General features: G+C 50.9%; 1 protein-coding gene across 1 annotated transcript; it reads right to left on the reverse strand.

The window, feature by feature from the left end:
• Window positions 1-4,910: 4,910 nt before the first annotated feature.
• Window positions 4,911-13,521, reverse strand: ZIC5 (Zic family member 5). Its single transcript, XM_024123247.2, has 2 exons — window positions 12,057-13,521; window positions 4,911-7,603 (listed from the first exon to the last, which is right to left on the reverse strand). The coding sequence occupies exons 1-2, from the start codon at window positions 13,504-13,506 to the stop codon at window positions 7,161-7,163; spliced, it is 1,893 nt and encodes a 630-aa protein (XP_023979015.2). The 5' UTR covers window positions 13,507-13,521; the 3' UTR covers window positions 4,911-7,160.
• Window positions 13,522-13,963: the final 442 nt, after the last annotated feature.

The raw sequence follows: 13,963 nt of genomic DNA on the forward strand, positions 1-13,963 counted from the left end.
GATAGTTAGCAGAGAGTTTCTTAAAGCATGCATTGCATTTATGCCACAGTTAGTTGGCAGTAAGCTTCATTCCTTTTTTTTTTTTTTTTTTAATGTTAGGAATTTCCAGCTGCTGAAACCAACTTCCATTTGATTTTGAATCAAATGCTTGGAATTGGGGAGCAGGGGATCTTTTGGCATAGTTGTTGGCACCCTTAAACAGAGCTCCACCCGTCTGGGTCTTCAGTTTCAGTGAAGGTCTCAACTTCCCACTCTTCGCCGGGAAACTGACAAAAATCTCTGAGTCTTGCCTGAGGTCTCAGTTTCACCGTCTGTAAAATTGGATCGGAGGTTCTTGGCTGAGGCCCTTTGGGCTTTATTTGTGATCTGTGAAGGGACATGAGAGGGTTGGAGGAAACCAGGAAAGAAGCCGGTTTGCGCCAAGCCTTTGTCTTTCTTTGTAGAAGCTACTCCCTTTGTAAAATAACGCCCCGCCAGACTACCTAATAGATTTTTGCAGGGCTGGGGTTTAAATTGTCCCCACGCAGGAGCAGACGAGAGAGAGTGGGTGTTCCAGCCCAGCGAGTCCCGCGTGGCCCTTGTTTGCTAAACAACACTATCCAAAATGTGCCAAAAGCAGTGCACGCCGGCGGGCTCTCCTCCCCGGCCCAGGGCAGATGTTCCCATTTTGTTCCCGCCTCCCCTCCCCTCACCCCAGCCCCTGGTATTTCTTTAACGCCTGCTGCTGCTGCCTGCATCCCTGCTGCCCTTAATGTAGGATGGGCCCTTCTCTTCAGCCTCCAAATGAGAAGTGACATTTGCACTCGGCTCAGCCAACGCGTGAGCAGAGAGTGGGGACACAGGCCCATTGACCGAGCGCGGCTGAGGGGCCGGCCGGCTCGGCGGCATCCGAAGCTGCCTTAATTAATACCATCTTAACTAGTCCAGCAGCCACCGAAGACAAAGTTGAAGAAAGACTTTAAGGCTGAGTGCCCCTCGACAAGCTCTTTTTCTCCATGTCATTCAATATTTAATGCGCCTGCTTCTAATGCTACTACTGGTGTTCCTTTCTCAGCAAGGACATTATTTTTTCACGGTGCCCATAGCCAGGGAAAGCCCTTTAGGCAAAGAAAATCAAAATGTTTGTTGTTTTGGATGACTTATAACTCTTGTTTAACACAAGCACTTTCAGGCAAGTATAACAGGCGCAGCCCCCAAAGCAAACAGCACAGTCCTTGTGACAGAGTCGGACACAAAAAGCACATTGTCTTGCGGACTACCTCTTTTCTCTGGTGCTAGATGGGGGCCTGTCTCCGAGTGAACACCACGATGCCATTTCACTTTTGAACTATTGTTTTTGAGTTATGCCATGTGGTCAAAAGGAGCGAGAAGGGAGTTGTTTCCAGGCTCATAAGACAAACGAGTTGCCTTTTCATGGAAATCCCCCCGCGATCCTTGAAAACGGAGTTTAAATGTCACCTCCGCCTTTCTAATGGGCACAGGGCTGGAGGCGACCCTTCAAAGCGCCTGGGTGATAAACGACCCTTATTAAATATGGCCGGGGCTGCTGGGAACGTCCCGCGCCCGGCCAGCGCGCGGAAGAGCGCCCCTCGCTGGAGGGCCCTGGAGAGGCCGGAGCCGCCCCTGCCTCCGAGAGAAGCCGGGCGGCCGAGGCCCCGGCCCAGGCTCGCGGCTCGGCGCGCGGGTGGGGAGCCCCGGTGAGGGGCGGGGGGCCAGTTGTAAGACAACTTCTTATCTGCCGTCCCCAACACGCCCGTGCTCCCCCATCCCCGGAGACTCGGCGTGAAAGCTTGGTGCGTTTTCCCCTGACTTCTTTTTGTCCGTTGCCCAGTGGCGTCTGCAAGTCTGAGCTGCAAAGTTACTGATTTGCAGGCTGCATGTTAAGGCAGCCCATGTAAGTAATTTCTCCGGGCACCCCAGCAAAGGAGAACAAATCGCTGACAAAGGCGAGCGCGTTCGATTCAGCGGCGTCGTTAAGGCAACCCCAAAGTATTCCTCCTATAATAAGTTCCACTTCAAAGGGTTTCTCATTCAGCGGTGACTGCTTCGCACTTTTATTAAGTCCGGGCTTTTTCACTCGGAGGAATCATCTGTTTGGTTATTTTTCATCGTGTTTATTTTTCACCATTCACACAGTACTTGTATTAAATAAACAAAGAACAATCGCTCTGCAAATAAAAGTACTTAGGTGGGGAGAGAAGGAAGAGGAACTGGGGCTGGGGCGCTCCTGCCCCTCTCCCCCCTCTTCTGACATCACTGACCCCCATCCCCACTCGCCTTTCTCGCCTCCTCTCGTCATTCTTTCTCCTTTCTCTCAAGCTGGGAGGTTCTGAGGGGGAATCTTAACAAAAAGTGGATGGAAGGACATACACATGTATTGCACGTAATACATATACTATTACATCTATGTAATGTGATATGTAATATAAATTTCTGATCAGGTGAAGATCGACTGAGCTAACTTGGCGTGAAAGGAAAGGTCACTGCAACTGTATCTTAATAGAGTGTCTCGAATCACTGCGGACCCTCTGCCAGAGACTCCCCTGGCCCTGCCCATCGCCATAGCAATGCCTACGCTCCGTGTGGATGTACCATAAAAGCAGTACTTTGAATTTCAAAGAACATGCCTTTGAACTTCTCCGTGCCTGATTAGGCACTCGCGGTGCTTGTGGATGTGTGCTCCTGAGTGTTTGTGCGTGGGCGTAGGGGTGGGGACGACAGAGTTTGAGTTGCTGTGAGTTTTTGTTCACGGGAGGGCAAGTGTGCTGGCAACCCCATGGCCGTCTCGCCGTGGGCCTCCTTCGCCAACCCTACCGCCCTGGGAGGGTGGGTTTCCTGGCCGTGAGTCTATTTTGGTAGACTACGGGTGGGCGTTTGGGCCAGTGGGCAGTGTGATGTGACAGGCTGAAAGTATTACTGTGTGTCTGGATTGTTTTGTTTCCCGTGTTCAGCTTTCCTTTCCTCTGACTTAAAAGTGGTCACTTGAGAAATCAGATTGTCTCCACAGCCCCCTCCCCAGTTGTACTTCCTAGCCAAACTGGAATAACAAATACTTCAGGTGTACATCTCTTGTCCCCTTTCACAGAGGAAGAGATAGGCAGATAGATAGATAGATATAGATAGAGAGATAGACAGACAGATACATAGGGAGATAGAGAGACAGAACCACTGTGGTTTCCAAAAGCTTCCACAAAATACAAGATATAAATGGCAAAACTGCAATGTCACAGATAATTGGGCCTTAGCTTTCAAGGAGTTTGGGCCTCCTCTTTTCCCGTCTCCAGGGCTATCCCTCTTGTGTGGCCATCTCCAACTCCTTAAAAGAGTATAATTCCCACCCTCAAGTTCTTTCTCAATACTTTAGATTTTAGGAGCATTAGTTTTACCAAAGAACATCCTGAATGGGGGGAAATATACATAAACTACAAATAATCATGTGTTTGAAGATCCTCCTAGCCTGGAAAACAAAGGTAGATGATTTAAACAGTGTTTGCAAGGGCCCCAAGGGCCACGTTTTGCCTAGGAAGATGAAGTCTTTGATGATAGCCAACTTAGTGTCAATAAGTGGCTTTCTTTGAGACATATTCAGATGGGAACGTCTTGCTTGCCAATTGCCATAGAAATCTTAACACACCATGAAGATTGTCCAAGCGCCAAGCCTTCCGTTCTGGACTAAATTACTTTGAAGTGGCGCAGGACGAGCAGTGGTCAATTTTAACTCTATAGACTGGACAGAGAACGCTGGGAGTGGGAGATTGTGCGTTTTAAAGCAGAAAATAAGAAGGGGAAGCTTGTTTTATACTCTATACAAGGTTCTGCTCATTGTCAGATATCTTTTATCTTTTATATTTCCCATGAATGATTCATGTCTTGGTGGCTTTGTGTCACCCTGCTTTTCACGAGAATCTTCATTAGAGAGCTATAAGTTTCCCCATTGATTGGGGCCTTCATTTACGAGTGTTTTTCTCCTTCGTGTGCTGGTTATTGTCACCTGGCTTCAAACAACCCTTTGCAACCTGTTTCACCTTTACTACATTTAACAAAACTGACTTTAAAAAACAGCTGTAACCCTTTGGAGAACTGTTTATTGACATCACTACCAGTTGTTTTTAACTACTTGCCTTTTATCAGCTTTGTATCAGCCAACCTAAAAACAAGCAAGTGTTCAGCCTTGTTTATGTGGAGAGCCAATAGCATTACGTTAAGCCACTTGGGCATTTGTTGCTATGAAGCTCATTTCTCCTTAACACCCGCCCCCAAATGCTAAGTTACTTATCTCCACTCAACTTCCAAATAAACCACAGTAGAATTGGGTTCTGATCCTATCACCTGATACACGAGGTGTCTGATGCCACTGCCCACTACGCAACTTCACTCAGGATGTGTTTAACTCCGTACCCATCTTAGCTCTTGATTCTGCTTTCATCTTCTTTGTGTCTGGAAACGTCTCACTGTCCCTTTCTCTGTCTTTTCCTCGTTCTTTTTTACCCTTTTTCTTTAGAGGCTGGGCAGCAAAGAAATACTGAAATTTGCTTTTCACCTCTCCACTGATTAGGATCACTAAGGATATTACTAATCTTAACAAATGAATGCAGTAACCCCTAAGATTTATGCTACCGTTCTGTGCAACCTGCAGGGCTTAGTCTTCATAGATATACTGTACTTTCTAGATTAGATTGTAAATTAGACCAAGCTGTTAAAATATTTCATTGCTTGGGGAGGGTGAAGAAATAAAGAGATCAAGGGAAGAGAACCTTCTGATTACTACATGAGCAACCTGTTCCGTCTGGAAGAGAATGGCAGAGATGTGCCATCACGTAAAACATAAGCAATACATATGAAGAATACCTTTATTAATTTTTTTACTTCATAATCATTCTTGCTTTCTATTGGAGGTACACATTTTAAGTTTTTATTTTAGGTGTATCAGGAACCAATAAATCTGTGGCAGAGAGTTAACCAATGCATGGCAAAATACATAAAATACATATTCCTTTGTTTCATAATAAATAAACCTGTAGCATAATAAAGAATAGTGCAAACTACCATTGAAAAAGTTGTATAAATAAAACAAATTATAAATCAGGAATATTTTGTTCGAATAAGTTTACGATACATAAATTATCCCCCCAAAGTTCATACCTCATCTTATTTTGTCTATTTGAAAGAGCTTTGAAAGTGAATAATATGAAAATCAAATAAACTTTTAAAATGTAGAATTATTTTATATTCAAGTTTTACGGTCTTTTTCTTTATAAAGGAGGGTCTGCATGTTTCATATTCACCATAACAATCTGAAGACAACATTGAAAGGCTTTCAAAGTGACAGCACCATGCACTGTACTAGTAATAGAATATATCTATAAACTATATATAATCTCATCAACACAATGCAAAAGAGACATGCAGGAAGAGTCCTGGTTTTCACATTACGTTGTTCATTCAAGTAAGCGTAAAAATATATTTTCCCATTTTCTTTCCTTTTTTTAAAATAAATCGTAGATCATAAATGACAATCTTTCACCAAAATGTATAATATAATTCTTTGGTGTGCTTTGAACTCTTCCAGGAAGAAAAAAGGATGATGTCTGAAAATAAATTAATTCAACTGTACAAATAGTGTTCACATACAAGTTATTAACAACGACAAGAGTACATCAACCACTCACAGCACACAAAACAAATTTCTACAAACCCTGGGAAGGGGGTGTCTTCAGGGTCTCTGAGGATAAATTAGTGCTCTTTAGTATATCTGTATGATGTTTATGATGGACTACGTTTTGCACACAAGATGTGTTGTACCAACCGAAAATAAATTGACTAAGAGTTACTGTCCTAGGTCCTTGACCTTTTTTGTCCTAGCTTGACAGCTCTGGCAAAGGTCACACATTCATCAGTGTTTGGTGGTAACTATAAACCTTTAAAAAATTTTAATATGTATAGCAACTCCCTCCCCTCTTTAAATGTAAATCATACATTGTCATTTGCAAGTGGGACAGAGTTCCGTGTGCTCAGGTGGAAGAAAATGCATTAAAATGCAATTTCCGGCACTGAAAAATAAAGATTTTTTTAAAAGGTCGATACAACAGTATAAAAGAGGGATTGCCCTGTTTGTAAAACAACAGCCTTCCCCAAAAAATAGGCATGTTGCCAACATCACACCTCCTTACACTCGCGTGTTAATTTTGGCATCCCAAAGAACTTATGATCTAAAACATAATAATCTCTTTATTACACAAGAAGTTTGGACAGAGTAAAGGAGGCAGGCTCTGAGATTCCAGATTAAAAAAAAAAGATAGAGGAAAAAGAAAGCACTTGAATTTCTTCTATTTTATAAAATATCACAGTTTCACAGTTGTCTACCGCAGCAGCTTTTTCTTCTCTCCACTGTTGCTGGAACGATCACGGTGGCACAATATATGGAGATGTACTAGGTTGCTGCATCTTTTTAAAAAAAAAAAAATCATACAAGCAGGGTACTTAAGAAATAATCCTGTATAAAAATACTGTGTTAAGGTGAGATCAGTAATAAAAGAGTAGAAATTAAAAATTACACGTATTAGAACTTAAAGGGTTTTTACAAATATTTTTGGACACAGGTACAGTCCAAGATCTGTTGGCAATGCAGCAAGTGCGTGGTTTACAATCAAGAGGCCTTTGCAGAATTAGGGCCCAAGCAGGAGGCAGAGAGGCTCCAGAGAAGCCCATGATGGTGTCAAAGGCGTTCGTGAGGCACTCCAGGAAATGCAAAGGGCCTTGGTGCTGTGTTGAGTTCTGACTTAACGCTCCTTCTCTCACCCTTGTAAAAACTACATATATGGCATTGGCAGTGTGTGTCTCGATACACTAATCTCTCCATTCATTTTCCACGGTACAATCTGCTCTCAGTCCTGTGCCCCTGCAACGCACAAGTCCAGCTTGGTTGGGTTTTTTTGTTTGTTTGTTTTCTAAGGGGAAAAAAAAAAAAGCCCAAATATCTTAATTAAATTAATTAAATGTACAAACACCATAGGGTTTCATACTGAATAAATAGGGCTAATGAGACCCAGTGGCAAGTCTGAGTCACGAGTTTGTCTCAGCCTCGGCATTGTCTCAGGTTAGGATACGGTCCAAGGGCTCCCACTTGTTATTGTACTTATTATTATTATTACTAAGAAAACCTAATGTACGGTCCGCACTCCTTCAGAGTTCCGGTACATCTCCTCATCGTCAGAGTCAGAAGTGGTCCCACTGCTGGAAGGGGTGTGGAGGTGACTGGGGACCCCACTGGGCTGGCAGACGTACCACTCATTGAGGTTGGTCACCTGAGGGGACAGAGTGCTCGCGCGACTCCTGGTTGGGTCCAGCACAGGGGACAAGGGGGCACCCACCGGAGTCCCCACCGATGAGTAGCCCAGGGCTCCTGGAGAGGGTGGTGAGGACTTGCAGTGAATCTTCATGTGCTTCCTCAGCGAGCTCGGGTGGGTGTAGGACTTGTCACAGCCTCGGACCTTGCAGTAGTAGGGCTTGTCGCTGGTGTGGACGTGGGAATGTTTCTTTCGGTCACTGCTGTTGGCGAACTTCCTGTCACAGCCATCAAATTCACATTTGAAAGGCTTTTCCCCTGCAATAAAACATAGGAAAGGTTAACACGTGCTCTTCAGAGACCTCTCACTTGAGAGAGAAATCTTAGAGCAGACGTGAGGGTGCATCTTCCCATCCTCTTGAAGACCAACTCCCAGCCTAACTCCTAAGTCCCACGTTCCAGGATACAACAGGGAAGAGATACTGCGGGGATGGGCCTGGTGTCCCCTGGCCTGGAGGCTCTCCTTGGACGTGGGCTTGCGAGAGGCTGGATGTCAACCCCCAAGTACCATAGGGGTCGAGGTGAGAATGGCTAGAGCATGGTCCAGGCTCTAACGCTGAAAGCCAGCTAGGACCCAGATTCCCACATCCTTGTTCCCCTCAGGGTCTATACACACAAAAATTCAAGCCGATCCCCTGTCAAGATAAATACTGATAAAATAACTTCCAAAGCCACAGCTTGGGTGAAGACCGTAAGAAAAAGAGAAAAAAGATAAACACACATATTCTCAATTAAAAGTAAACTGGGGGTGATGCAGTAAAATTATAATAATGGCATTTTGTTTCAGAGCGTTCCCCAGGATTTCACTGATGGGAAAGCAAAGGAAATACGCCAAAATCCTGTTCTCTCCAGAAATAAAGACATCTGTGAAAAACATGATCCCACCACTAGATTTTTTACAAGCCTAGCTGGGCAGAGAATAGGCTGTTGCCCTCTTCGTTCTACCAGCTTTCCTCACAACTTGCTGGGCAGTTGAGACCCTAGAGGAACAGAACCTTAACAAACGTTAATAAAGACTACAAGCCTCAGCCAGAACCTGGCATCCCCTGATGGCATAAGCAGACTTCTTATTCTAACATTGTTTAACAATCAAAAAAGATCGACTGTTTACCAGAGTCTTGGGGCCCACTGCCCCTTTAAGCTGCCCTACCCACCCCAGGAGCACAGGGCCTTTCAACACAAGGCCCCAGGTCCAGGGAGTGGAAATGCTCAGTAAGACAAGCAGATATTCAGCCACACTACACCTTGGTATTAAAAAGCTGAAACAGGAAGACAGCAGGTAACAGTATGAATTTTCCCCCTCACCTTAGTATCCATGAACTTGATGTATTTGAGTCCATAACTGAACACGTTATCTCATACATATTGTGGTATAATAAATATATTCCTTATATTTAAATGATTTAAAAAATAGAGTTGAATTTCTCTACATTTCAGCAGCTACTCTGGTGACACACAAGGTATGGTCTTTTCCTTGGTTTTTGACAATTTATTTTTTAAAAAGCCAAACAACTATTAAGACAGCTTAGTGTACATAAATTTCTGTGGTGGACTTTCCTGTACAGATATTTCAGTGTAATTTTCTCTTTTTTAATTTCATCAATGCTAATTGCTTCAATGCCAGAGTACGTTAGCACATCTGAAAAGTATTCAGATGCCTGGAATATAACATATACTACCTGGAAATATTGTTTAAAAACAAAATTAAATATTATCATTTAATATGTATAATATATTTATATAATTTAATATACCTCCTGCCTTGGGCCATAAAGAGAGGGAAAAACACAACATAATGCAATGATAATCGTAACCTTTAAAAATTCTCTGTAGAGGGGCTGCAACAGAAACAGTTAATCGAGTTTTATCAAAACACTGGTTATTTGTCCTGATTTCTACATTCCACTTTAAGTTGGATAATACTAATTTAATATAGCATTCTTCCAAAAAAAATTATAATCAGCTTTTCTTCAACATGGAGGTTTAAGTAATTTTATTCACCCTATGCAAATGTACAATGTTGCTTTTTAGAATTCTCATGTTTCTGCACAAGCTAAGTATCTTGGATTGTGCAGAATTAAAAGGCTTGGACATTGCTGGCTCCACCACTGCACATGTTGAAAGAGAAGCATTAAGAATCAGACCCAGAAAAGGCAGATATGGAGTGGAAAGAAAGGTAGAAAAGCAGGGATAAAGGAGAGATGGAAGAAGAAAGTAGAAAAAAGGGAAAGGGTGATAGAATTGCCTGTTTTATTTAGGGGGGGGGCCTACGTATGGGGAGGGGGCCTGTTAGCAAATTCTCCCTGCCTAGAAAGGGTGAGAGACCCTAGTGTTTACATTTCAGATTCTGACAGAGGAGTCACGTCAGAATTTAACTACTTACAGAGTTTTAGAGAGTGAGGGAAGCTACGTGTGAGAACTCGAGTCCAGCCCAGAGGAAGGTTATAAATGGAATTGGGGGCACGTGGGTCAGGAAATGGGCTTTCAGGAGTGGCCGGGGATTATTCCCTTTGATCAAGCCATTCCGGGATCCCCGGGTAACCCCCAAAAAGGCAGAGCGTTGTGATGGGTCAGGGAGTCCGGCCTGGCCTGTCTCTGGACACAGTGCTCAGTGGCTTAGCGGCCCAGGGACGGCCCCAAACACCCGGCGCGGGTCTGAGCATCGACGCGAGGGCGCTCGCATCCCTGCCCGAGGGACCCGGCTAGGCCCACGCAGCCGCCGCGAGCCAGGCGAGAATGCAACCTTGCGCACAAGGAACCCGAAAACAAAACGGCCCCTGGTTCCCTCGGCGCCCGGGTCCCCGCCCCCGGCAGCACGCGCGCACGCCCCCTTGGGGCCCGCCCTCAAGGGGGGCGGGAGGCCGCCTGTCCCCGGGGGCCGGAGAGCCGACACCCGGTCAGCTGCCGCGCAGTCAATTTCCAGTTCCTTGCCTGACCCGGGCGGAAACGGCCCTCAGCTCCGGGCAGCCCCCCCTGCCCGCCAAGGGAAGATCGACTCCCCTCCGAGGCCTGGAAAGGCGGGAAGGGCCCGAGGTCGCGGGCTCCGCTTTTTAGGGGTTCCCTTTGGGGGCGGCTTCACTTCCCGCGCCCCGCGCGCCCCGCGCACAGCCCCAGGCCCCTGTCCCGTCGGCAAGTGCTGGGCACGGGGGCCAGCAGCTGGCTTAGCGAGCCAGAGAGTTTTTACGAGAGCCTTGCGGGACGCTTCCTTTTGCAAAATCATTAACTCGGACTGATCCCGGTTAGAAAAGCAAGGGGCTGGCAAACGGAACTCGGGGGAAAACGCGCTCCCAGCCGGTCAGCGGGCCAGTCCGCAGGAGGCCTGTCAGGTACCGGCGACAGAAGCAAGGCCCGGGGCTCCGGCCTCGGGCCCCCGGACCCGGCTTCTCACGCAGATACCCCTCACCCCGCGCCAGTGGCCTCGGCCCCGGCCGCTGGCCAGGGCTTGCGGCCCACGCCCGGCGGCTGCCTCCTCGTCGTCGCAGTGCCGATAAATCAGCCAAGTAATTACTGACTGTAAACCCCAGTTACTTAAGCGTCCTCCGAGGAGTAATATTGTCTGTGTCCCTATAAATCCCGACTGCGCTTCTTGCCCAGCGCGCTCGTCCGTTCCAAGCGGCCCACGGCCCACAGGCGCCATCCCACGCCCCAGGCCGCGGCCGTGGCACCCCCTACGGCAGGGCTCGGGGTGGGGGCGGGAGGGCTCCCCAGAGTGCCGGGGGCTCCTCCCAAGTCCCACGGGGGGGTAGGCCCCAACGTCCGCGGGAGACTCTGCAGCTCGCCCTGTCCTCCTCCAAGGAGAACCTTCCTTAAAAGGACAGAACCCAATTTCTCCAGCACCCTCCAGGGCAAGTGTGATAAACTGTGTGACGGCGCGTGTGAGTATAGCTGTATATGAAGGTGTGTAAATGAGTAAGTGTGATCGTGTCATCGGGGCACAAGGACGTCCCAGCGATGAGGGAGGGGTGTATGAGGGAATATGGGTGTGTGAAGTTGTTCGTGTGAAGTGTGTGTGCACGTGAAGGTGTACGGTGGGGTGTGTAACGGTGGGCGAGTGTGTGTGCGTGTGTGTAGGGGGAAGGTCCCCGGAAGCCCGAGGGCGCATTACTTTCGCATTTTGCGCCCCGCCCCGGAGGGACAGGGCCCCCTCTCCCCTCCAGGAGGGGCCTCACCGAGCGGGGCCTCGCGGCCCCAATACCGCAGCAAATCCCACGCGCCCCTCGCACGCCCGCTCTTTGGAGCACGGCGACCGCGCGGGGCCTGACATCCGATGCGGAGGGAAGAGCCGCCGGGGCGGCTCCGGCCCTCCTTCCCCATCGCCCTCCCCAAGTCCCCGGGGCCGGGCGGAAGGGGGCTGCCGACCGTCCTGGGCGCCTTCCTGCTCCGGCGGCGGCTGCATCTGCTCCGGGGCGGCGGCGGCGGCGGCTGGAGCGCGTTGCCGGTCCCGGCGGAGGGGCTGCGGGAGCGCTGGAGACTCCACCGTGTGGGAACCCAGCGCGGGGCCTGTGTGTGCTATCGAATTACTTATTCATAGAAAAAAAGGGGGGAGAGAAAAAAAAGAAGTCACATGTCCGGGTTATACGTATGCGAAGAGAAGCAGCAGAAGGAGGGAAAATTAAGGCGAGCAGGAGGAGGAGGAAGAGAAGCAGCGGCAGAAGCGGCGGCGGCGCGGGAGGCGGCGGCGGCGGCGGCGCGGCCGGGGACAGACACCCACCTGTATGAGTGCGCTTGTGGATCTTGAGGTTCTCGGAGCGCGCGAAGACCTTGCCGCAGCCCGGGAAGGGGCAGGGGAAGGGCTTCTCGCCGGTGTGCACGCGGATGTGGTTGATGAGCTTGTATTTGGCCTTGAAGGGCTTGCCCTCGCGCGGACAGTCCTCCCAGAAGCAGACGTGGCTGCTTTGCTCGGGGCCGCCCACGTGCTCCACCGTGACGTGGTTCACCAGCTCGTGCATGGTGCCGAAAGTTTTGGAGCAGGGCTTGGCGCCGCCGGCCGGGGGCGGGGGCGGCGGCGGCCCGGCCAGCTCCTCGGGGTCGATCCACTTGCAGATGAGCTCCTGCTTGATTGGCTGCCGCATGTAGCGCAGGAAGGCCCCGGCCGCCCCTGGGAGGTGGGGGTGGTGCTGGTGCGGGTGCTGCGCGGGCGCGGGCGGCGGTGGCGGCGCCGGGGGCGGCGCGTGGTGTTGCAGGTGGGGCCCGGGTCCGGCCGCCGCGGCAGCAGCCGCCGCCGCCGCCAGGTTCAGGTTTAAGTTCACAGCTCCGTAGCCATGCAGGGCGGCGGCTGCAGCGGCCGCCACCGCCCCGTAGTGCGCATCCCCAGAGCGCGGCGCGAAGGGCGGCTCCCCGCGGCCGTACAGCTCAGCCGCCGCGGCTGCCGCAGCTGCCGCCAGCCCCAGGCGCATCTGGCCGTTGAGCGGGTGCGGGTGGCCGCCGGGGCCTCCCGGCGTGTCGTGCAGCGAGGGAAAGAGCGCCGGGCCCCCGCCGCCGCTGCCGTCCGGGCCAGCGTAGGTGCCGCTGGCCGAGATGAACATGCCGGCCGAGTGGGGAGGCGGGGCCGAGTGCTGGGGGGAGCCGGTGCCGGACCGCTGCTCCCCTCCGAGCGGGGCCCCGTGCATGGCCGCCGCGGGGGCCGTGGCGGAAAGGTCCCTCCGGAGGACGAAGTCCCTGCTGTGGCCTTTGCCGCTGCTGCCGCCGCCGCCACTGTTGGTGGTGGTGTAGCCCGAGAGGCCAGGAGGAGGGGGAGGGGGTGAAGGGGAGGGAGGAAGAGGAGGGGCTGGGGGCGGGGGCGCGGGCGCGGAGGACTGCACGCTACCGCTGCCCCCGCCGCCAGGGTAGGTGCCGGCGCCCGGGTGCGAGACCGAGGCTGCAGCGCGGGCGGTGGCCGCTGGGGCTTTGGGCTGTGCCGAGAGCGCCTGGGAGGGAGGGCTGAGGCCGAGCGCGCTCGCCTGGGCCATGTGCTCGGGTCCGAGCGGAGTGATGGCCACGCCGGGGTCAGCGCCCAGGTCCCGAGAGCGGAGGTGCGCGGCTGCGGCGCGGAGTTGGGAGTGGGCGGGCGCGCTGGCCAGCGCCGGGAAGCCTGTCATATTCTGAAGTGGCCTGGCCTGAGCCGTTGCCAGATCCGCTAATCTCAGCGCTGGCGGGTTCCTCTTGCTCAAAGGGGTCTCCATCAGAACTACACAATCAGACTCATAGACCCTCACTGGGGGGACTTTTTCCCCTCTGCCCGCCTTCAGAAACATGTATATGTCAGGCGCTCTTTAACTTCTTTGTCCTGGCCTCCTAACTCTGCTTATTCCCGTTCCCACTCTGTCCTCCAGCGATTGGCAGAGCGAACACCACATTTGAGCTGCGCAGTGGGACCGAGATTTTGGAAATAGCAAGGGTGGGATTGGAGGGAGCCGCGTGATTGGCAGCAGCCGCGGCTGACCGATTGGCTCCCTTTCAGACTCAGCGGGCATCCGCCCCTGTGCTCCCGGCCGCCTTCGCTTTCGCTTCGCGCCCCTTCCTCTCCCGGAGCCCTGCGTCCCCGCCTCCCCGGGGATTCCCAAGTTGCACTTGCAGAAAGTTTGCGCCGAGCCTGCGCGCGCAGCGCCCCGCGTTCCCATGACGCGCCTTACGGGGAAC

The sequence above is a fragment of the Physeter macrocephalus genome, chromosome 13 (assembly GCF_002837175.3).
Source record: "Physeter macrocephalus isolate SW-GA chromosome 13, ASM283717v5, whole genome shotgun sequence".
NCBI classification, from domain to species: domain Eukaryota; kingdom Metazoa; phylum Chordata; class Mammalia; order Artiodactyla; family Physeteridae; genus Physeter; species Physeter macrocephalus.

Excerpts from the sequence above, each read along its gene's own strand:
- ZIC5 (XM_024123247.2), bottom strand. The coding sequence starts at position 13,506 with ATGGAGACCCCTTTGAGCAAGAGGAACCCGCCAGCGCTGAGATTAGCG. Across the intron at positions 7,604-12,056 it reads CCACAAGCGCACTCATACAG|GGGAAAAGCCTTTCAAATGT; the intron begins GTGGGTGTCTGT and ends GTTTTATTGCAG.